We start from the raw sequence: 24,181 nt of genomic DNA, 5'->3' as shown, positions 1-24,181 counted from the left end.
GAGTACCGGTTGAGGAGTTGGATTTTATCAGCTTTAAGAGTTGATCAATCTGCTCTTTGTTGAAGGGACCTGAATCGGCTTCATTAGCGGTAGGAAAGCCACGATTCTTCTCTCCTTGTTTGCTGCTTTTCCAGTTGACAGGTTTGCCATGAATCTTCCAACACGTTTCGCGTGTATGGCGAGGCTTGTTGCAAAAATCACACCAGACCCGTGGCTTATCATCAAACCTGCGCTGGTAATTTGCAGCCTTGTTGGCCGCAGCATCGCTAATTAAAGCAGAAATTTCAATTGATTCACCATTACCTTTTTTCTTAAGCATGACGCTCATTCGGCTCTCTTCCCTTCTGACTTCGGCAAATACTTCGCCAATGGATGGGAGAGGAGGTCTGCCAATAATTCTTTCTCGCACTTCATCGAACTCAATGTTGAGGCCGGCAAGAAACTTGTAAATACGGCTGTCTTCCACAGTTTTCTTGTGGTGGTTGCAGTCGTCAACCGATTTCCATTCGTATGTGTTGAAGATGTCAAGATCCTGCCACAACCTTTTCAACGAATTGAAATATTTGGTGACGGAATCATCTCCTTGACGAATCTCTCCCAACTTCAAAGTTAATTCGAAAACTTGAGATTGATTTCCTAGGTCAGAATACATCTGACTAACATTATCCCACAATTCTTGTGCAGTAGTATAGCACATGTAATTAGAGCTTATATCCTCCTCCATGGAATTGACCAACCATGTCATAACCATGGAGTTTTCAGCGTCCCAATTGTCGAACAGCGGATCATTAACAGCAGGAGCCTTCTTGTCACCAGTGATGTAACCGATCTTTCCTTGCCCACGGATATACATCCGGACAGATTGTGACCAGCGGAGAAAATTATCACCATTTAGGCGGATGGTGGTGATTTGGACAGAGTGAGAGTTGGACGTTTTCACCGGAATGGCAGCGGCAGGGGTTGAAGTGGTTCCGGACGTGACTTCCGACATGGCTATGACGGTTTTAGGGCTGCTGTGTTTTTTGTTGCTCTGATACCAACTTAGAAAATATGAAGAAGAAGAACTCCGAAAATATGAGGAAGAAGGAATATATTTCTGTTATATTCAAAACTTCTTATCTTACAAGACCAAATGACACTCCTTATATAGGAGATATTACAAACATCATCATAACCCATTATATGCCACTTACATATTATATATTACCACTATTTACCACTATCATATTATATACATGCCACTATCTACCACCAACACCACTATCATATTCTATACATGCCACTACCTACAACCAACACCACTATCATATTCTATACATACCACTATCTACCACCAACACCACTATCATATTCTATACATGCCACTATCTACCACCAACACCACTATCATATTATATGCATGAACACAATTTCCAGCACCATTCATAATTAAAACTATGAATTGAACAAATTTAAGGATCGGGCTAGCCTTGAAAATCCATTTAGTTGTTAAGTTCATTGAAGATCTGTGACTGAAACCTACACAAAAAGAGAAGCATAACTGAGAGAAGATACATTTTTAAGAGATTTTTTCTACCTGTGTTACTCCATTAGTCTTGTACTGAAATTTCTGAGGCCATAGCTCATAAAAATCCTGCCAATAGAAAATGTCAATGATTCTTTCAGCTTAACTTATTTCTAAGGAATAAAAGACAAACCAGAAAATACAAAGGAAAAAAAGTGCATCAGCAGAAGGCAAAGAGATAGAAATGAAAACAAATCTGGAAATTGATGATTTCTACTAAGGTGCATCACTGGTGACAAAATAGGTAGAGTTGAATCTGCTGCTCTATTGATTTGATAAACTGCTCAAGTTTACTCTAGCAGCTAACTTTTCTTGTGTTCGTGCAACTTCAGCCAGGAGCCACCCTATTCCCAGCTACTGCTCACAAGATAGTTAACAGTGCTACTAACAAAATTTTGTTCTTTTAGTTGTGAATGACATTGAATAAAATCTAATTGACTGGGATCAATGCGACCACAAGTATTTTGATTCTATATTACAATTCTACTTTTATTTAATCAATTTATTTTCTCTAATCAGTATAGCTTTTTTCACAAAGGATATAATGAAAAACAATGTGACATTTTATATTGTGAAATTTTACATCGAGTGTGTTTGTTTTGAGGGATTATTTCATGGGATTGGACTATCCATTGTTTGGTTCAATTTTTTTGCTTCGGATTAATAGTCTCCCCGGACTATTAGTCCCCCATATGAGGGATTATTGTATCCTAGGGGGGGTGGGATTATTTCCATGGGATTGGTATCCCATGGGACTAATGTGTGAAATGTCCACTTTACCCTCATGCTATTACTTAATAAACAATTGGAAAAGGGTAAAATAGTCTTTTGAACATTTATAAATTATTTTTTTAGTGTTGTTAATTTAAAATTATATATTAAATAAAAAATATAAATTATAAATTATAAATTTAATTTAATTAAAAATAATAAATTAAAAATTATGGCCTTATAATTTTTTTAGTGTTGTTAAAAAATTTAATTTATATATTAAATAAAATTATTTTTTTAGTGTTGTTAATTTAAAGTTATATATTAAATAAAAATATATAAATTATAAATTAAATTTAATTAAAAATTATGGCCTTATAAATTAAAAAATTTTAGTGTTGTTAAATTATAGATTCCAAATTTAAAATTATATATTAAATAAAAATTATAAATTACAAGCGTAAAATAGTCTTTTGAACATTTATCTTTATCCAGTCCGTCCAACCAAACATTGAATTCACTAAAAATAATCAAATCCAGACATCTAATCCTATGACTAAACAAACATAGGATACGATCCAATCTAACCAAATAGTCCGGGGACAATGTATCCCAAGACTAACAGTCCGATGGATTACAATCCCCCCTCATCTAGCCTGCCCAAACAAACACACCCAAAGGTAGTTCACAAATCACAGAACAATAAAAACTCTCATCACAGGAGATAGTTGAACTAACTTACAAACATGTTATATAGGCCTTAAAATAATGAAGTTGAAATTCTTCGACACATACCAAAGTTATATAGTTCGACATTATCACAAAGCATACGGAAAAGAGCAAAAATGGTTAGGTAAATAAAAATTAGTCCATGAATTACCTTAAACACTCTTGATTTCAATAATTCAGAATGTACACCGGAAACACCATTGACAGTATGACAACAAACCATTGACAAGTTTGCCATTCGAATACTCTGTCAACACAAAAGGAAATTATCAGATTTTCTAGTACTTTGTGGTTCATGATAATTAAATGGCAAATTGAAATATATTTATATATATCAACAAATTTTACATAAATTGTACTACAGAAAAACGTATTTACATTTACTTCCCAAAAAGGCAAACAATAGGTCTACCTTAACATGAAAAATGAAAATCAAATGAAAATTAACCGTTAATCAAGTGATTTTTATTCATCAGCTACTAAGATAATGTCTAACGATGTTCAATTAGAAACTCCAAATATTGAATATAAATACCAAGCATAATCTCTCAATTGCCTTTTTTACTTATTAGCTTGTATATTACTCAAAATCGTTATAAAATACTATATTGATCATTATTTAACAGATATGTTTACAATAATTTCTTGAATACCTTGACAGCACCTTCATCAACAATTGACATCTGAGACAGCCGACTGTAATCCAGTCCAATCCTCCCTTTCAACTCTTCCATAAAGTTGAGGTTTATGTCATATATAATCTGGAAAGTACAAATTTAATGAAACCTGATGAAGATTTAACAAGGTGGAGTAATTCAGAGACAACCATTTGATGAATTATGGTGTAAGAATTAATTGATTATGAGGCATAAGATGCTGTGAAAGATCATAAAGTCATGACTAGTTTGGATTAGTTATAAAATTGTCCTTTAAAAGATGGAAAGAAATTTTGGGATGTCAGATTCATGAAAAATGGAGACAACAATTGGAAGAGCAGATGCATGCACACCTAAGAAGCACAGATACGGATACTGACACGAACATGGGACAAGATGATTTTCAAAAAATCAGGACAAGGACAAAGCGGGAAAACGTCAAAAATATATTAATTTATATATTTTTATTTGCTATGTATATGAATTCTACAAAGATAAACAACAAAAAATAATTAAAAACTAAATAATACAACATGAAAAAACTACTCAATCTATAACTTAAATATCATTCAACAAATGAAATAATATATTGTCTATCATAAAGTATTAAATTGCAAATGTCAAAAGCATTTAATTAAATAATGAATAGATCATCCATAAAAAATAAATAATCACAAGTCAAACGTTTCTTAGGACATGTCCAGAGGCAGGAGATGCATCCAATGAGAAGAAAATAAATATATGTATATAGAGAGAGAGAGAGATACACCATGTGGAGTGTCAACATGGTTACGACAACTATTTTGAACTGTTTGTGCTTCATAGACTCACACCATGATATATGATAGGAGAGATGTCCATGCTTCTATTCAATCTAATGTATTGGGGTTTGGGCTCAGAATGAAGAATGTAAGAGGGACGAGGTGTTTATTACAGCAAAATATGACATACTTGTAAATGACGTGGAAGAAGACTCCCCATGAGATCAACAGGGATTTTCTCCAGTGCTTCAGGCAGTACGGTGTGAGTAGTGAAAGAGAAAAGTTTGCACACAATGTCCCATGCTCTATTCCAACCCAGATGTTCTTCATCAACAAGCACTCTCATGACCTCAGGTATAGCAAGAGATGGATGAGTATCATTCAACTGTAGAGCAACCTGAACAAAATAATTGGAAACATAGTTAAAGTAAATGGAACAGAATCAGCAGACATAATCAGGAAAATCAAACTATATTCCTGGTAGTATTTTTCTCTAAGCAATAACATATTCTTTGCCTTAGTCTAATGAAAATAGCACAATCTGTCACAATGATTGGCACAGCAAACAGTAGAAAATAGGTACCTAATAATCAAACATCCTATGCAACATCGAGGCAATAATCTTAACAGCACACAATGTTGATGGAACACAAATAAAATGAACTTCATCATTTCATAATTTGGTATTTTGTCTTCATGTTTGAACTGAAAGTGCATGTATGTGGTTGTGACAGAGTAGTATTTCAGATATACAAGGAAATGATGTCAAAACCTTTCCCAGGAAGTCATCAAAGTTATCATGTCCATCTTTGAACCTCCGAATGATATCTTGTAATGATGCTGAAACAAAGAAATACTGCTGCTTTAGTCGCAGTTCCTTCCCCTGAAAAACAACAGCCAAAGAAATGGAAAATTTGCATTTTGAGTTAAAAATGATAAAGCTCTGCTGACACGTTCAGAAAAACCAGGATTTAACACAAACAGACACTAATAATAAATGTATATCAGTTGAACTTGGATCTTAGTGGCTGGAAAGTATCAAAGTTTCACTTTTTATTTATTTATCCCAAAAAAAAAAAAAAAAAAAGTACCAAAGTTCCACAACTTCTGCCCAGAAAGCAGACGAGACACCAGTACTTGATTCCTCATGACTAAGCACATCTATAATACAAAACTTATGGGTTATACATATGGATGAAAGGAAGTTTCTTCAAAATTGTTCTCAAGAAAATTCTTCTCAGCTAATGGTCATATAATTGATTCCATAATTTCATTCCTGCACAATACATCTCTTATAGATTTCTCAAACATTTTATCAACAAAACAAGTAAGGAAGCATCAGTTGCATTAGGTCATTGACATAAAACCAAAACATGTACACCACTTCATAAAAGCCCAACCAATCATACAAGAAAAGTCAAAGATTACTTGAACACAATTGATAAGATAAGAATCATTAACAATATTTACAAAGAAGCGTACTAAGAAATTTTCATGCACATTTGCTATTCAATCAAAAAGAGAAGGGGGAAAAAAAGAAAAACATATACCTGATAAGAACGGTCGTCAGGATACAAGATATTGCTTATGGCCTCAGCCTTTTGTGTATTAACAACAGAATTTATATAATCTCCAGTATTAAAAGACTCCTGAAAATGGCAAACATTGCAAGCAATTAAATTTAACAACAAAATTCAAATTCCTTACGAATTTTTGTATCACAAGAAATAAGTGCATGAAGCCTTAAAGATAAATAAACAAATAAATACAATAAAGTAGATATTCTTGCTGGTACTAATTCATGATTTGCCTCAAATAGTCAATAATTAACTCTACAGCTTTGCTAAAAGAGAATAAGCATATCCTCTTGCGAGGCATGGACTAAGGAGACAGTGGCTTTGGTGTCAGTTGCTTTCCTTCAATTGTATCTTAAACAGATAATAAAGAAATATATGCAAAACAATACTAGATCTAGTGATGCAAAGCCCTTCGCTTTTTGAACAACTTAATAAGTAATCATAGACAGAAAATATGATCAAATGCAATGTTCATGCTTAAAATGAATATAACTGGACTCCTGTCAAAATTACCAAATCATATTGGTTACTTGGTTTAGCAGCCCACAATCGGAGATTGATGGTATTCCTCGTTCCATAACCAGGGATAGGATTGTCGTAAGCAACAGCTTCAACCTACCAGCATGAAGAGTAAGCTGAATCCTTAGTCATACTAAATACAAAAATAAATATTCTCCATTTTACACTATGCCACTACAAGAATATTAGAAGCAAATATAGCTCCAGATATGAAGATAAATATTGACAAAGGATTTGCTTGGCACTTACAGCCTTTGGAATATATGAAAGGAATTACTCACTGTTTCTCCTGGGACCCAAATTTTACATTTCTCCCCATTTAGACTTTGCTCTTCAACAGTCCCATAGAACTTATCCATCAAGCATGTCACCAAGCGGCAGTAAAAATGAAGTGTTAGCCAATATTGAGATATACAAAGAAGAAAGTACTTGACAAATTAATAAAAGAACTCAACAGAGGTAGAAAGAATTAAATACTTGCAAACCTTCACTGTATACGATACATGGACCCGCTCTATTTCCCAGGGGTTCCCGAAATTCAACCAATAATCAGGTTGTTCATGTTGGAACCCATCCAATATGATCTGACGGAACAACCCATACTGATAACGTAGCCCATAACTGCAAAATAGAAATTGTAATTTTACCAAAATTAGTTAAAACCTTCAAGTGAAAACAGATGAAATCAAGGCTAGTTATTGTTAGAATAGGAAATTGTTAAAATAGGAAATATTAGAATAGGAAAAAATAATTGTATTCTTATTTATCTTATTAATTCCTTTTGGTTGCTCAGAATTATGCCTGTAATTCCTCAGAATTATCAATATAAAAGGGAATGAAGTCTAAATCATTCCCTAACTCTTTCTCTTCTCTAGAACTACATGGTATCAAAGCCTAAACCCTAGCCCATACCTTATTCCTGTCTGCCGGCAGATCTATCTTCTCCAGGAGCCCAGTCGGCCACAATATCCTCTCACCCAGGCCATTGTCTGTCATCCCACAGTCCATCCAGGCCATCGTCAATCTCCTAGGGGGTCTGTCGACACTCTAGGGCCTCACCCAGTCCATCATCAGTCCACTAGGGGGTCTGTCGGTACCCTAGGGCCTGTCGACAGCCCCTCTGGCTTCCTTGGCTTCTGTCGGCATCTCCTAGGCTACTGTCGACTCTCTCCCAATGTCGACTCTCTCTCCCAGTGTCAACTCTCTCTCTCATAGTGTTCTTCTCTCTCTCTCTTTTCTTGTAATGGTTCGTTAGTTATATTAAAAAAAAAAAAAAAAAAACTTTATGAGTTTCTAGTTACTATTGTGTTTGTTCCTCCACTCTCATCTTCCGAGTTTATGATTGGCATTGTGGTTGAGGAATATTTAGTAGCGTACCCATGGCAGATTTGACTAGTAAATCTACTACCTCTAAGCCCCCTCAGGGCGAGAGTTCTGTCATCCCTTCTACTATGACTAATATCTTCCACACTGGCCTTAAAATCACCACCTCTCTATTCAATGGTCAGAATTACCTCGCATGGTCGCAAAGTCTGACTATTTTCTTGAAGAGTGAGGAAAATATGGGATATGTTGATGGGTGGGTTCAGGTACCTAGTATCACCGACCCTCATTATGACCAGTAGGAGATCACCAATTCTCTGATTATGGGCTGGTTAATCCATTCTATGGTTCCGGAGATTGGAGAGGGGGTTCGGGCACCCAGTATCACCAACCCTTCTTATGACCAGTGGGAGATCACCAATTCTTTGATTATGGGCTAGTTGATCCATTCTATGGTTTCGGAAATTGGAGAGGGCTACTTGTCTATGGACACTACCCAGGATATTTGGGAGGCCGTAGCCACTATTTACTCCAGGAAGGGGAACTTCTCACAGGCTTTCGAGTTACGTCGATCCATTGAAAGGTTGGTACAAGGTGAGCAGACTATCCTCTAGTATTTTACCTTCCTTAGTAATGGATAGAAGCGGCTTGATCACCTTCAAGATTACAAGCCTGTCTGTCCCACTAATTCTACTGGTTACCGGAAGTTTGTGGCGGATCTTCAAGTTCTTGAAAGGCCTAACTGTGGAGTATAATCCGGTTAGGAGCAAAGTATTTGGCATAGATGTGCTTCTTTCTCTCCAGGAAGCCTTTGTTTTTGTGCAGAATGAGGAGAGTTGCCGTTCTGCAATACTTCCTTCTGCTACTACTGATCGCTCGGCCTTGGTTTCTGCACCCTCTCGCGATGGCGACCTTGTGACTCGTGGTTCTTGTCCTTCCTCTGCGAAAGATAACCTTTACTGTGACTACTAGTCGACCTCGCCACACACGAGAGACTTGTTGGAAGCCACATAGAACTCCCTCTGCTGGCCGAGGCGACCGTTCTGGTACTCGAGGGGGTCGGTCTGATACCAGAGGCCGCGGGACTGATGCATGAGCCCATCTTTCAGACATTGTTGAGTCACCATCTTCATCTCCAGTTGTCTCCTCCGCTGCTGATGTTTCGGGGTTATCTACCTCAGATTTTGATATTGCTCTTCGCCACTTGCTAGATCGTCGAGCCTCTACTTCTGCCAATTTAGGTAACTTGGCTTCCTTCCTATGCATTGCTATCTCATAAGACTGTACCATGGGTTATTGATTCTAGTGCTTCCAACCATATGTCTAGCTCCTCTAATTTATTTTCAGAGTATAACCCCTTCTTAGGTTAGGAAAAAGTGCGTATTGCAGATGGTACCATTTCGTCTGTGTCAGGGAAAGGTTTAATTCATGCCACCTCTTTCCTTTTTTTGTCTTTTGTCCTCCATGTTCTCAATTTCAGTGCTAATCTTTTATCTTTGAGTCGTATTATTTGTGTCTTAAATTGTAGCTTGACATTTTTTCCTGATCATTGTCTTTTTCAGGCCCTTATCACGAGGAAGAGGATTGGTAGTGGTAGAGCGGAACATGAGCTCTACATTTTGGATCAGATGGACAAGCTAGCTCATTCATCTATTTAGTTACCATCCACCAAGGAAGACATTTGGTTGTGGCACCGTCACTTAGGACATCCCTCTTTTTTATTACTTACGCATTTATTTCCCTCTATTTTTGAGAAAAATAATGTGTCAGATTTTCACTGTAAGTCTTGTCAACTTGGAAAACAACATAGAGCCTCTTTTGCTTCTTCTATTAATAAAGTATAGTTCCCTTTTCTTTGATTCATTCTGATGTATGGGGTCCATCCCGTTTTGTGTCTTTAACCGGTCATAAATGGTTTGTTACCTTCACAGATGATTGTTCCAGAGCTACTTGGGTGTATTTGATGAAAGATAAAAGTGAGGTTTTTTCTGTGTTTCAAAACTTCCATAAAATGGTTTGTACTCAGTTTGGGGCGATCGTCAAAATTCTAAACCAAACCAAGCCTAAAGTCCCATCAAATGGGGTCGGCTACATGAATCCTTCTTCTCCACGAAGCCCTATCAAAGGCCATTTCATTAATCAAATTAAGTAGATCCATATCTCTATTTATAACGCTAGTCAACGTTAATTTAGGCCTACCCCATCCCCTAACACTTCCATCTACCGTTACAGAATTGCATCTCTTTACTACTACCTCTGTTGGTCTCTGTTGAATATGGACAAACCATCTCAATCGATTCTCTCTCAACTTATCTTCTATCGGTGCTATTCCTACCCATTCTCGAATATACTCATTCCTAATTCTGTCTTGTCTAATCTTGCCACGCATCCACCTTAGCATCCTCATCTCAGTCACACTCATCTTATCTACATGTTGTTTCTTGGTTGCCAACACTCCGTCCTATACAACATGCTGGTCTAATAGTCGTTCTATAGAATTTACCTTTTAGTCTAGTAGGTATTCGTGTATCGCACAGTACCTCAGACGCACTTCTCCACTTATACCAACCCGCCTTAATCCTATGGGCCACATCCGCATCAAAACTCTATGTTCTGATAATGGGGAGGAATATATTGACTCTGGTCTTGCCACTTACTTCACCACACATGGGCACTAATACCCCTCAACAAAATAGTGTTGCAGAACGCAAAAATCTCCATTTCCTTGATATCGCCCGTTGTCTCTCCTTTGAGATGCGGGTTCCTCGATCCTATTGCGGGGAAGCGGTTCTCACTGCCGCTTATTTGATTAATCGTCTTCCTACCCAGGTCCTTCAAAAACAAACACCTCTTTAAGTTTTGTTCAGGTCTACCTCTTCTGGGTTCTCCATTTCTCCTAAGACCTTTGGTTGTGTTTGCTTTGTCCATAATCATTCTCCCACTCGTGGTAAATTGGATCTTAGGTCACTTAAGTGTGTTTTTCTGGGTTATTCTGCCACCCAAAAGAGTTATAAGTATTATCACCCTCCCACTTGCAAATGGTTTGCCTCCATGGATGTCACGTTCTTTGAGTCTCAACCTTACTTTCTGCCTTCCCCGATATCCCAGTCATCTCTTCAGGGAGAGCCTTGGTGTGAAGAGATTCCTGTTCAACCTGTTTCTCTTCCACCAATGATTGAACAGATAGAGGATAATGAACCAGCAGTTGTTGAGAACAAGGAAGCAGGCAAAGTGTATATCAGGTACAAGGACAAACAGCAAGTCACCTGAGTGTCTAGAGTCAACCTTATCTCCTACGAGTCCAGGTAATTCTAATTCTAACTCCTATTCCTGATGTTTCAGATCTTGATGTTCCCATTGTTAATAGGAAGGGAGTTAGGTCATGTACTCAGCATCCTATTACTAATCATGTCTCTTATTCTAATATGTCTTCCTCATATAAAGTCTTTTTGTCTAAGGTGTCTTCTGTGAGTCTACCTACTGCTTTTCAGGATGCTCTCTCTATTCTTGAATGAAAACATGCCATGATGGAAGAGATGAGAGCTCTCAGCAAGAATGGCACTTGGAAGTTAGTGGAGTTACCTAGAAAAAAAAATCCAGTTGGGTGTAAGTGGGTATATACGGTAAAACACAAAGCAAATGGTTCCATAGACCGGTACAAAGCAAGATTGGTTGCTAAGGGCTTCACTCGGACTTATAGGGTAGATTACCAGAAGACATTTGTACCGGTTGCTAAAATGAACTCTGTGAGAATCGTACTCTCTCTTGCTGCAAATTTGGATTGGCCACTTCATCAGTTTGATGTGAAGAATGCCTTCCATCACGGAGACCTAGCAGACGAGGTCTATATGGATATTCCTCCTGATTTTTCGGATGCTAAGTCCAAAGGTAAAGCATACAGGCTCCGAAAGTCGCTTTACAGACTAAAGCAGTCCCCTAGGACTTGGTTTGAAAGGTTTGCTCAAGCTATGCTGAAATATGAGTTCAAGCAAAGTCAGGCTGATCACACATTGTTGGTGAAACACTCCTCACATGGTAAGACGACAGCTCTCATTGTTTATGTTGATGATATTATTCTGACAGGGGATGACGTTGAGGAGATCCCTTGGTTGAAAGAATACTTAGCCAAGGAGTTTGAATTTAAAGACCTGGGTCATTTGAAGTATTTATTGGGTATTGAAGTAGCTAGGAGCATGGATGGCATCTTTATATGTCAGAGAAAGTATGTACTTGACTTGCTAAAGGAAATTGGACTACTCGGAGATAGACCATGTGATACACCTCTAGAATCAAGCCAGAAACTTAGATCAAGAGGGAGAGCCAGTGGACAGGAGGAGATACCAGAGACTAGTGGGCAAGTTCATATATTTATCCCACTCACATCCAGACATTGCCATTGCCGTGAGCATGGTGAACCAGTTTATGCATGCTCCTAGAACTTCCCACTTAAAGGCAGTTATGAGAATTCTGCGATACCTGAAGTCTTCTCCTGGAAAGGGTCTCTACTTAAAATATGGTCATCTCAGTGTGGAAGCATTTACTGATGCAGATTGGGCAAGATCAGTCACTGACAGACGATCAACTTCTGGATACTGCACATTTGTTGGTGGCAACCTAGTCACATGGCGAAGTAAGAAACAGAATGTGGTTGCTCGGTCTAGTGCTAAGGCAGAATTCAGGGTTATGGCTCAAAGGGTATGTGAGTTACTATGGTTTAAACTATTGTTGGGAGACTTTGAGAATTCATCAGACTGACTCCATGCGACTATACCGTGACAACAACGCTGCAATCAACATAGCTCATAATCCAATTCAGCATGACAAAACTAAGCATGTGGATATTGATAGGCACTTCATTAAGGAAAAACTCACTAGTGGCACCATATGTATTCCATATGTAAAGACTAAGGACCAACTAACTGATGTTCTCACCAAGGGACTAGGGAGCAAATCCTTTCATGGCATTCTCAACAAGCTGGGTATGAGAGACATCTTCGCACCAGTTTGAGGGGGAGTGTTAGAATAGGAAATTGTTAGAATAGGAAATAATAATTGTATTCTTATTTATCTTATTAATTCCTTTTTGGTTGTTCAAAATTATGCTTGTAATTCCTCAGAATTATCAATATAAAAAGGAATGAAGTCTAACTCATTCCCTAACTCTTTCTCTTCTCTAAAACTACAGTTATAAATAGAGAACAGTAGAAAACTTTTTCTATTTACTATATTAGTTCAGTTTCTCAGTCGCCGAACACAGATTAGAAATTACAGGACGCTCCATAAGGCCTTTGCTCATATCTTTCTTGTCCTTTATTCAGGGTGCCTATTCTTTGTTGTAACCATTTAAAAAGTATCAAAGCAGCAAAAGCTATTTTCTTCTCTTCCTATGTTATTGGCTTTTACATTTTATTGTTCCATAAAATCTGGACTGATTTCCAAGGAAAGGAACATGAAGCTGTTTGAATTTAGTTTGGCTGAGGGAACACACTGTAGAAGATAAATGGACCAATACTTCCTAGTGATTTTATGTTTAAGGAAGGGAGGGAGGGTGGGCGTGCAGATTGCTTTCAATTTGAAGCTCCAAAATGCTTATCTGAAATAAAGGGAAAATAAAAAAGCAGCTTAAGTTGAAGATTAGACACACACATACACACACACACACACACAAAAAAAAAAAAAAAAAGGCCAATGCACTCCCCACATCAGTTTTGGTACAGATTTAACTTAAAATTCATAAATTTTAGATAGGAGCAGATCTAAACAGTCACCGAAATGGCACTTGCAAACTCAAACGTCTAAAGTCCATATCAATTCATTATCATGTAAATTGGAAAAATAGGTCTCCAATGAACCAAAATTTCTGAAAATTTTACAGTAGACTAAGAAGCCCTAGTCAGCCATACAACAAATAGGAGGAACTCAGATCGAACTCTGATACCAAGTTAGAAATAGGGAATAAGAAGAAACAAAATGGAAGAAGAAACGAGAAAGAATAACAGTGTGATGCAAAAAGAGAGAAGATAATTACTTAAGGTTCTCTCTCTCAAAAACTCTTATTAATACTAAAAATGAGTACAAAGTACAAAAAAAGCCTATAGGAATTATATTGCATAACATAACATTGACCAATTAGCAAGTAACTCTAATTTTGTTAGTCCTCAAGAACTAATAAGTTTGAAGAGGGAGGTCATGTATAGGTGTAGCTCATTATTTTGTAGTACAATATGTAGCCCTTACTAAAGGCAAATTATTCGATATCATCAGCCAATCCATATAGTCGAGATAATAGAGTTATTGCTTTGTACAATGGTAAAAGCTCAAATTGTCAAAAGTAAGAATTAAGGTTCAAGTTTGAGGAAAGCACTTCTAAAAATAAAGCCAGATTAATGTTTGTACCTAGTCCATTTCTCTCAACACCCTGAACTGACTCATCAATAGGAACTGCTATTTTTTAAATAAGTTGAGTGCAGACAAGATGAGCTTGATAATGAACTTGACAAAGTACAAAAATCATAAGAATGAAGCGAAGGATAAATTGCATACCCCATTGCTGGATAGTCCAATGTTGCTAAAGAATCCATTTGGCAAGCTGAAAGGCGAGCTAAGCCACCATTACCAAGGGCCGCATCTCCTTCCTTGGAACACAACAGATAGATTACTTTTGTATCAAATAGAAACAAAGAATAGTCAAATTTAGAACAAATTTGTAGAAAGGCCAGGAAGAAAAGATAAAAAGAGAATAAAATTGAACTGTTTAGTTTCTCACAAGAATTAAGAATATGAATCTAATTTTACCATGAGACAAGAAAAAATTCCCCTTCCAATTGACAACTGGCAAGCACAGAGTCACAGACACACCTCCTAATGTGCCTTGTCCATGTTTGACATGTGTCAAACACTAACACTTGTTAGACCCACACAAACATGTGTTGGACACACATCCAGACGTGTTCTATTATTTTGTTATACTTCTGAAATTGGACATTCTTTGGGCACATGTGAAACATGTGTCTATCACCTAGACACATGTGAGACATTCAAGATTTAGTCACAAAATTGAAGAGTATAAAATAGAGGATAAAATTGAAATAAAACTATAGATTTATACATATTGGTCACTCCTTTAGGCCTTTTAATATTTGGCATCTAAACTGTGGAAAGTTTAAATTGGTTTGTGAGCAGTTAAGGCTTCCAAAAGTAAGACTTCAGGAATTTCTATTTCACTTCTGTTTTCAACATATAAATGTGAAAAATGAGTTCCAATGTACACATGTTGGACACCTGCCCAAACCTTGTCCTATTATTTCATTATTTTTTTAATCTAGACATGCTTCGAATACAGGTGGGACACACCAATCTAACATCTGGATGCGTGTGAGACACATCCAAGATTTAGGCACAACTTTGAAAAAAATTAAAATGGGGTCAAAAAATAAAACATTTACACTTCAATTCGTTTGTGAATACTCAATGCTTCCAAAAGTAAGACTTCAGGACTTCCCATTCCGACTTCTTTCCAACACATAGACATAAAATATGAATTAATTCTTATTAAGTTCAAGTGATGGATAAAAACTAAGTTGTGATGTCAAATAAATGAATAATATTTGTTTATGGCCGTGTATCCATCATGTTTGTGTCCTAACTGTTTAGAAATTGCCTTGTCAGAATCTTCATATCATTTTAAATATGTATACTGTGCCCATAACTATGCTTCGTAGATTGACAATTAACATGATACATACTTCTCATTTCAGGGATTCAAAACAAAAGAATATCATGTTTTGCATTAAACATGAGTTTCTTTATATATCAAGAGGTAATTTTAAAACACAAATGCAGGAAAATCAGAACTTCGACTGAACCTAAATTCCTGTCACTGCAAAGTGGCAACCTCACATGTAAGGTAGTAAATCTCAACCAAACAACTAGCATGTGTTTTTTGATTGCAAAGTAAAACTAATGTGCAAAAGCATCCTCAAATTAATATATTAACATGCATTTAAATATATATATATATATATATATATATATAAGATTAGAGCTTCAAATTTGAAAATGATTGTTTAGGGAATGTATTATTATAATCTGTCAAGTTTTGGAAAATCCTCAACCTTCAACACACTTCACCAAGGAATTTAAAACTTCTGAGGTTTTACTTTCTTTTGGTCATAACATCTTCTCGACTAAATCCTCTATGTCAAAGGTAACAAGAGCAATTTCAAATAATTGTTGCGTAAGCACTCCATAGATCCACCATATTAATACGTTCGTTGCGTAATGCAGAGCAAGCAAGAGAACAAATCACACAATGCCAACCTGCTCGGCCAAGACTTCAAACTCAAAACCAAGCTGGCTTAGAGCAGCAGCATATTGGTCCCGGACGCCAAGATTTATAATGCTATTTGATAAGGAACGACCTGACAAAAGAATGTCACTTGTTATTTTAGTAATAATAACAATACTACAATTAGAAAAAATAACAACACTACAATTGAAAAATGAATCTGTTAATAAATTGGGCTGTGGTGGGTGATGACTTTGTCTGTCTTTGGTGTGGTTTGGGTTCAACATCGGGGTGTGATAGAGGTCTTGCAGAGTTGGGCTGGGGATCAGGTTGAGCGGCGGCGTCAAAAGGCGTGGGCTCTTACTCCTTCGTGCATAATGTGGCTGATATGGTTGAAGCGTAATCAGCAGATTTTTTTGTTGACTGTTTTGTATAGTTGGGTTAGTGGGAGGGTGGAACCAGATGTGTGATTTGTTGGATGACTTGATTGGTTAAGAGTTTTTTATTTTGATTTTCTCATTTTTGTATTCTTTTGCATCACCTTGATGCCTTTTTCTATAAAATTGCATTTATTTGTCAACAAAAAAAAAAAAAAAAAAACAATGTATGATATCAGCTTTCATCAACTACTGAAAGATTTTGGTGTGTGTGTGGGGGGGGGGGGTTGGGGGGGGGGGGGGGGGATGAGAAGGTATACAAACAAGCATACAAAAGTCATTACGGCTACTAAAATTGATTTCACCACTCTTTCTTGATAGGCAAAATCTGTTCAGAACAATGAAAGAGAAAAGGTGTATAAATACCCATTAGAAACTCAAGTGAGAGGAAGTATAGGCGCTTAGGGTCTTTCTTCTTAAAGTATTGCTGAGTATCATGCCACCTCTCAATTAGCCGATCCCTCACACTGTGTGATAATGCCTGCAAATATTATTGTCGAAATCAGCTATACGATTTTCAATCTTACAAGGTATGACCATAAGGAATGCAGAGAAGTAAGATGTTGGACAATGTTTACTTCATAAGAATATGATGACAGGCGATTTAACCAACAGTGGGCAGAGCAAAAACCAGGACTCCTCCATTAGGGGGGCCAAAAAAAAAGGCATGGGGCAGATTTTGTTTGGCGGATCATGAATCGGACCGCGTTTAAACAGATTAAATAATTATTAAAATATTAATTAATGTAGGCGAATTGACCCAATCAAAACCAATAACAAACTAGTCTCAATTTAGACATGTTGCCCACTTCTCATAAGCCTGTGCAATTTGAATATCAAAAGAATTATTTTAGCCACTTCTTCTCATCGCCTTATTACGGATCAAAACAATTGGCAATTGGGGTTGTTTTTCGTGACCAAACAATGTGATACCACCATGCACTGGTGCATGAAAAGGGAGAGGCGATGCTCTGTGCTGGGGCTCTCAGAAGCAGAGATTTCCCAATATCATGCTAACAATAGCTAGGATTTCCAAAAGAAAATGTCATTCATTTGATGAGAAATAAAAACGGAATATTGGAAATTTGAGTGGCTAAAGCAGAAGCAGCTACTTTTGAAGTAACAAAAAGAAAAGCAAAGTATTTATGTGTGTGTTAGGGGAAAAAATAAAATCCCGCCCATAAAATACTCTAATACCCCATTAAAAATATGAACTCATGTCTTGTGTCAAACAATATTTAATGTGGTTCGGCCCAAATGCCTACATCGACAATAGAGAGGTAAATTCACTATAAACATAGAATAGACAGTAAATGTCAGATGGCCAAAATACGCAAAACACACACTACTACCCGAACCCCATGTCAAGGTAATTGAGCCATTTCTCACCCCGGTGTTACTGTACTTTTCCCTCACCCATATATGTCCATTATCCATTTCCACATCATTCTCTCTCACCCCCATAGGAGAGACTCTTCCCCTTTCTCAATCTCAACTCAACTCATAAACCCATATTTATATACATAACAAAATAGTTGAGGAGATGCACAAAATAAATACCCTTTGAACTTCCCATAACCTTGGCTGCCGAACTCCATATAATGCGTTCACTTTGCCCAATACAACTGCTTCTCCAAAACTGTGCCACCAAGCTAGCAAGCTCTCACATAACAATAAATATAGATATAGCAATTGTGCATATTGTGAGAATATATTGTATATATGGCATGTTGTGTATATATGGCATGATTGTGTAAATAGAAATTAGTTTGTATTTCCTTTTTTAGTCATAGATTTAGGGCTATATAAACTGATGAACTCTTTGTAAATTGCTACAATTCAATATACAAAAAAGCTTTTAGGAATCTTACATGGTATCAGAGCAAGGCCTAAAACCCTAGCCTCCCTTAAATCTTTTCTGGTTCGTTTGAGTTCTTTGGTTCTGCTTTTTGAATTTGTGCAACCCATCTGAGCTTGAATCGCAACCTATCAAGTTGCGAATCATTTGAGTTCGAATCGCACTCCCCAGATCACGATTCTCTAGTTCGTCTGCTTCAGCCGTCTCTCTAATTCGTCTGGTCGTTCAGTCGTTTTCAGTCATTTGCTTCGACCCTCTCTGGTTCCTTGTTCATTCTGGACCTTGCGGCATATCTCTCTTTCTCTTGTCCATCGTTGGTTGCCTTCGACGTGGTTGGGTGCATCATAAGTTCGTGATTGCATCATAAGTTCGATCACTAGCTCCATTCGTAGTACATCGTCTGCACAATCGCCTCTCACGCCGAAGGATTTGACCAAAGTGACTCACCTCTTCTCTATGTTCGACCCATCAGGATCTCTGTTTCATTATTTTGTAACTTGATTCATGTTTGATCGTATCTGACCCACTGTGTATATTTGTCCCATTTAGTACTGTTTGCTTGGGTGTTCTGGAGTTTCTCCTTTATTACTTTTTTACCACAGTTTGTATCTCTGGTTTTGGTTGGACCCATTTGACTTCTAATATTATGAGTGTATTCGTAAACAAGAAGGGGCCGTTGGCATCAGATGAGGGTGCCTTCTGCCATCAGAGGGGTCATTAGAAGTATCATTGTCCCAAGAAGGATGTTTGTCTGCCTTGTCTTCTCAGCAGTTTCCGATCCAATTCTGCGCCCTTTCTCCGAATATTTTTCAGCCTCCTACTACATCTGCTCCGGCTCCTAATCCTAACTTAGCTTCCTTGAGTGCTCAGATTAATCAGCTTTAACATATACTGTCTGCCTCTCAACCATCCCTGTCTACTTCTATTGTTTTCTTTCTTCATTCAAGTTTGCTTAGGTCTTCTTCAGGTATTTCTTCGTCTGTCTAGATTTTTGACTCCATTGTCTCTCATCATATGACTCTCCATCTCCCCTTACTTCAAAATTGTACTCCTCCTCCCTTTCCTATTACTGTCAATGCTGCTAATAGGTTTGGTATGTTTGTTATATTTATTGGGTCTGTCCTACCATCTGCTATGTCTACTATCTCTATTCTATCTGTCTTTTATGTTCCTCAGTTATCTGTCAGTTTATTATCTATCAGTCAGCCTGATGCCTTTGGTTTTTATGTTATCTTTTCTTCTTCTATCTGCTCTGTGCAGGATCGGATGTCTAAACAGCAGATTGGGACCGGCCGTAGAGTTGGAGACCTTTATGTAATGGAAAGCTTGCATCTGCCTATAGCAACCTCTCAGACTGCATTTTCCTCTTTTCAGTTAGATTCTTTATCTAGTCCTTTCTACTTGTGACATTCTAGATTAGGGCATTTGTTTGCTGATCGCTTACGGTTTTTAGCTCAGTCGAGTATATTGGGTAAAGTTTTTCCTAGTGAACTTACTGAATGTCGGGGGTGTAAACTTGCCAAAATAACAGCCTTACCTTTTCATAAAAGTACTTCTATATCTGATACACCACTTTCTTTAATTCATACTGATGTTTGGGGCCCTTCTCCTGTTCTCACCAAAAGGGGTTGTTCTGTATACTACGTGTCTTTTATTGATGACTGCACCCGTTACACTTGGGTTTATCTTATGACTCATAAATCTGACTTCTACCAGATATACCATACTTTCCAGTCTATGGTCACCATAGTTGTCAAATCGAGATTCGATTCGTGTATCGAAATGGCCATGTATCGAATCGCGAATCGAATCGAATCGAATCGTGAATCATAAAGATTCACTTACGTTTTCTAAATTACATAAAAAAAACATATTTATACACTTAAATATTATAAATATGAAATATTTAGATTTAAAGTAATAAAAATGTTACTTTACATGATGATCACGTGGTCCAAATAGGTAAGACGCTTCTATGGCAAGAGATGTGGGTCCGAGCCCCACCGTGATCTATCATCCTATATTATATTTATGTATTTATGATATAATTTATGTAAATACACATCACAACATATATGTATGGCAATCCACATTCATTATAATTTGATTCTATGAATGTATGATCATGAATAAGCTTCACAACTTAACAAGTTCTAAACTTTTCAAAACTCTAATCTATACTTGTAAAGTAACTTGTGTCAAAAAGAGACCATACAAAACAAAAGTTAGATTAGACAAAGTTAAAAATTCCAAAAAGTCTTCATTTCTTCATTTCAATCTTCATCATCTCCAAGGTCAATATCATCTTCATCATCATCTACCATAGTCACTTCATCAAACTCTTCTTCCTCTTCCTCTTCCCCTTCCCCACCTTCAATCAATTCAACTTCATCATCATCTTCAAATACTTTTCTTTTTCCTCTATCGGTGGCATTTAAATTTCTTGGTCCTACATTAATAAAATTAAATAAGGTTATAAATGAGCAAGTAAATGTGAAAATATAGAAACTAAATCTTTGAAATTAACTTATTTAAAAATTAAAATATAGAATTATACCTCTTTTTCTCTTTTTGCTAGTTGTTGTTCCTTCATCATCTTCGAAGCACTCTTGGATGTCCATCCATGAATGATCTTCGGGTAGACATGGATCCTCTTTCTCGGTAATCCATTCATCATCGGATTCCATATCCAATAAATAAATAGGATCATAAGTCTCACCCCTTTCTTGTCTCTTAATTTGCCTTAACTCAAGTTGAATATTATACTTCACAAAAACCAAAGCATTCAACCGTTGTTGCTCCAACCGGCTTCTTTTCTTCGAGTGCCCATGATCAAAAGTGCTCCAATTTCTCTCACACCCGGTGGCACTACAAGTAAGACTTAGCACTCGAATAGCTAGCTTTTGAAGCTCTTTGCACTCTTCTCCGTAACTTTCCCACCATAGAGCTGTAATTAAATGATAAAGAGATGTTAGAGAATAATGCATGCCATTGCCAACATAATTGTTGTGAAATTGTGAATATACAATTTCATAATCAAAAATTTTACCGGGTTGTTTCTTTTCCCTTGTCAAGATGGCCATGCTCATACCAAACATACCCTCGACCTTCTTGAACTTTTCTAATTGCTCATCAACCTTCACTCTATCCTCTATATCCGGATACATCCTCACAATAACCAAACCAAGCCAAGCCTTAAGTCCCATCAAATGGGGTTGGATACATGAATCCTTCTTCTCCACGCGGCCCTATCAAAGGCCATTTCATTAGTCAAATTAAGTAGATTCATATTTCTATTTATAACGCTAGTCAACGTTAATCTAGGCCTACCCCATCCCCTAACACTTCCATCTACCGTTACAGTATCGCATCTCTTCACTACTGCCTCTGTTGGTCTCCGTTGAATATGACCAAACCATCTCAAACGATTCTCTCTCAACTTATCTTCTATTGGTTTATTTAAGGCGGGATGGTGTAAGTGGAGAAGTGCGTCTGGGGTATTGTGCGATAAACGAATACCCACTAGACTAAAAGGTAAGTTTTATAGAAACCAATTTTCATCTCCGTATCCGCAGTGAAGTTTTCTTGATAATGAAACCTAGAAAGAAAGATAAATTCATAAATAAATTCCATTACACATTTTGTATATAAGTCACACAACACAACACAAATAATTAGACAAAAATAGTTAAAAACTTACATCGGATTAAAGTAATATGCCGCCGCATGCAAAGGCCTATGGAGTTGTAAATCCCATCTAGTATCAATAATTTCCCAAATGCGCTTATATCTGCCCCTCATATGGTTCAAGTTTGAAGCAATTTCTTCCTTCGCTCTATCCATAGCTTCATAAATAAATCTCATTGCCAGCTTTGCATCACCATCCACAAGCCTCAAAATTTTCACCAAAGGGAGCACACACTTCAAGCAATACTTGATTGCTTTCCAAAATCTAGCATCTCCCAAGATTGTTCCTTGTGCCTTTTTTGCATTAACAGATGTAGAATAGCTACTTCTAGCCCACTCTTCCGGTGCAAACATAGCTCTAAGTTGGAGCTTTCTATCTTGGAAACTTTTTAAAGTAAGGAAGGCGGTGGCAAATCTAGTAACCGCGGGTCTTGTCAACTCCCTATTCTTTGTAAATTTTCTGAACAAATCAAGCACCCAAGCATGCCTATAAATGTACACAGCGATTTCCTTGGCTTTAATTATTGTATCTTTGAAAACCGTCAACTCACCTATGTCACTCAACATTAAGTCAAGCCAATGTGCCGCACAAGGGGACCAAAACAATTTAGTCCTCTTCTCTTCCAATAATCTACCGGCACCCACATACGCCGATGCACTACCTGTTACCACTTGCACCACATTTTCTTCACCAATTTCATTCACAATGTCATCAAGCATCTCAAATAATTTCATAGAACTTTTAATTACACCGAAGGTGTCTATTGATTTAATAAACACCGTTCCACTTGGACTATTAACAAGGAAATTAGTAAGAGAGCGAGACTTTCCATCGGTCCATCCATCGGACATTATAGTGCAACCCGTCTTCTTTCATTCTTTTCTATACACTTCTAAACTTGCATTCACATTATTACCCTCTTTTTTCGAAAAAGATACTCTCACTTCATGATAACTTGGTGGTTTCAATCCCACACCATACTCACCAACCGACTTCAACATCTTTTTAAACAAGGGGCTTTTCACTAAATTAAAAGCCAATGCATGCCAATAAATGACTCTACAAATATCTCTAATCACGGGCTCCCTTTGCTTCATCATTTGATTCAAACTTTGTTGCTTTGCCCTCCCTTTTGTGACATACGCATCCATAGTTCCCCCTTTACTTTTCCCCTCAATATTTTTTTCTTCAAAACAATCAACATCTATAATATTGTCTTGTTTTTTTCCACTTAAGAGTTGTAAAAACATATTCATAACATCTTCAGAAACTTGACTACAAGCACCAACATTATCATGAGTTCCGGCTAAATGATTTTTCATTCAAATCACTCCACCCCAATAATCTTTTCCACAATAATTACATCTCAAATGCATTCTATTATCATCTTTGATACGGGCATAATGGTCCCATGTCAGATCTTGTTTCCCAATTTTTTTTTTGCTTTTCATATTTTTTTTATCCATTAAAAAAAGCAAAATATTTTTTTAATATCCCACCCACACAGCAGCAGCTAGGAATGGCAACGGGGCGGGGCGGGGCCGGGGATCACACTCCCCGTCCCCGATCCCCGATTGTAAAAATCTCCCCGGCCCCGGCCCCGATCCCCGACGGGGACCCTACCACCATCCCCATCCCCGCCCTCCAACGGGGACCGGGTTTCCCCGACCCCGAAAATTCCCCGTCCCCCAAACTTGTTTCAACAGCAACACAATCAATAACAACACAATCAACAACAACAACAACAACAACATCATCATCATCCCCAATCAACAACATCCCAATCATCAACGGTTCATATATAAAAAAAAAAAAAAAAAAAAAATGGATAGATACAGACATACATGAATAAATACAAACAGATCTGAGATCGGCGTCGCGTATAGTGGACGAAGGAAGGAGGATCGGCGATGGTGGGTAAGCCATGGACGAAGGAGGACGATCCGCGTCGCGGAGCAGCCGACTGCGAGTGCGATGACAGAGGATGACGATCGGAAGAGGAGGAGGAGGAGGCGGCGGTAGCATGGAGGAGGAGGAGGCGGCAGTGGAGAAGGCGACGAGATGGGGGGCA

The 24,181-nt window shown here is 37.4% G+C and overlaps 2 protein-coding genes across 4 annotated transcripts in view; both read right to left on the bottom strand.

The window, feature by feature from the left end:
- The window catches only part of LOC114269896 (uncharacterized), a 68,293-nt gene that overhangs the window by 26,540 nt on the left and 17,572 nt on the right, over nt 1-24,181 (bottom strand). For 2 of the 3 annotated variants that reach the window (XR_014340446.1, XM_082887813.1), the window contains exons 2-13: nt 16,931-17,045; nt 16,160-16,260; nt 14,384-14,475; nt 7,003-7,138; nt 6,799-6,867; nt 6,512-6,613; nt 5,972-6,070; nt 5,194-5,304; nt 4,612-4,818; nt 3,658-3,765; nt 3,156-3,251; nt 1,577-1,633 (exon numbers count right to left, since the gene is read on the bottom strand). Coding sequence is in view for 2 of the 3 variants with exons in the window: in XM_082887813.1 (XP_082743939.1) it covers nt 1,577-1,633; nt 3,156-3,251; nt 3,658-3,765; nt 4,612-4,818; nt 5,194-5,304; nt 5,972-6,070; nt 6,512-6,613; nt 6,799-6,867; nt 7,003-7,138; nt 14,384-14,475; nt 16,160-16,260; nt 16,931-17,045 (1,293 nt within the window). In the remaining variant the exon portion in view is untranslated. Of the gene's footprint in view, nt 1-1,576; nt 1,634-3,155; nt 3,252-3,657; nt 3,766-4,611; nt 4,819-5,193; nt 5,305-5,971; nt 6,071-6,511; nt 6,614-6,798; nt 6,868-7,002; nt 7,139-14,383; nt 14,476-16,159; nt 16,261-16,930; nt 17,046-18,124; nt 18,204-24,181 lie in introns of all 3 variants that reach the window. The other variant, XM_082887814.1, reaches the window with a different exon arrangement.
- Nucleotides 21,811-23,091, bottom strand: LOC114269894 (uncharacterized). Its single transcript, XM_028211262.2, has 2 exons — nt 22,123-23,091; nt 21,811-22,020 (listed from the first exon to the last, which is right to left on the bottom strand). The coding sequence occupies exons 1-2, from the start codon at nt 22,959-22,961 to the stop codon at nt 21,945-21,947; spliced, it is 915 nt and encodes a 304-aa protein (XP_028067063.2). The 5' UTR covers nt 22,962-23,091; the 3' UTR covers nt 21,811-21,944.

Source organism: Camellia sinensis, chromosome 9 (genome assembly GCF_055761805.1).
Source record: "Camellia sinensis isolate YWXY chromosome 9, ASM5576180v1, whole genome shotgun sequence".
NCBI classification, from domain to species: domain Eukaryota; kingdom Viridiplantae; phylum Streptophyta; class Magnoliopsida; order Ericales; family Theaceae; genus Camellia; species Camellia sinensis.
This window is presented reverse-complemented; position numbering and strand designations above follow the sequence as displayed.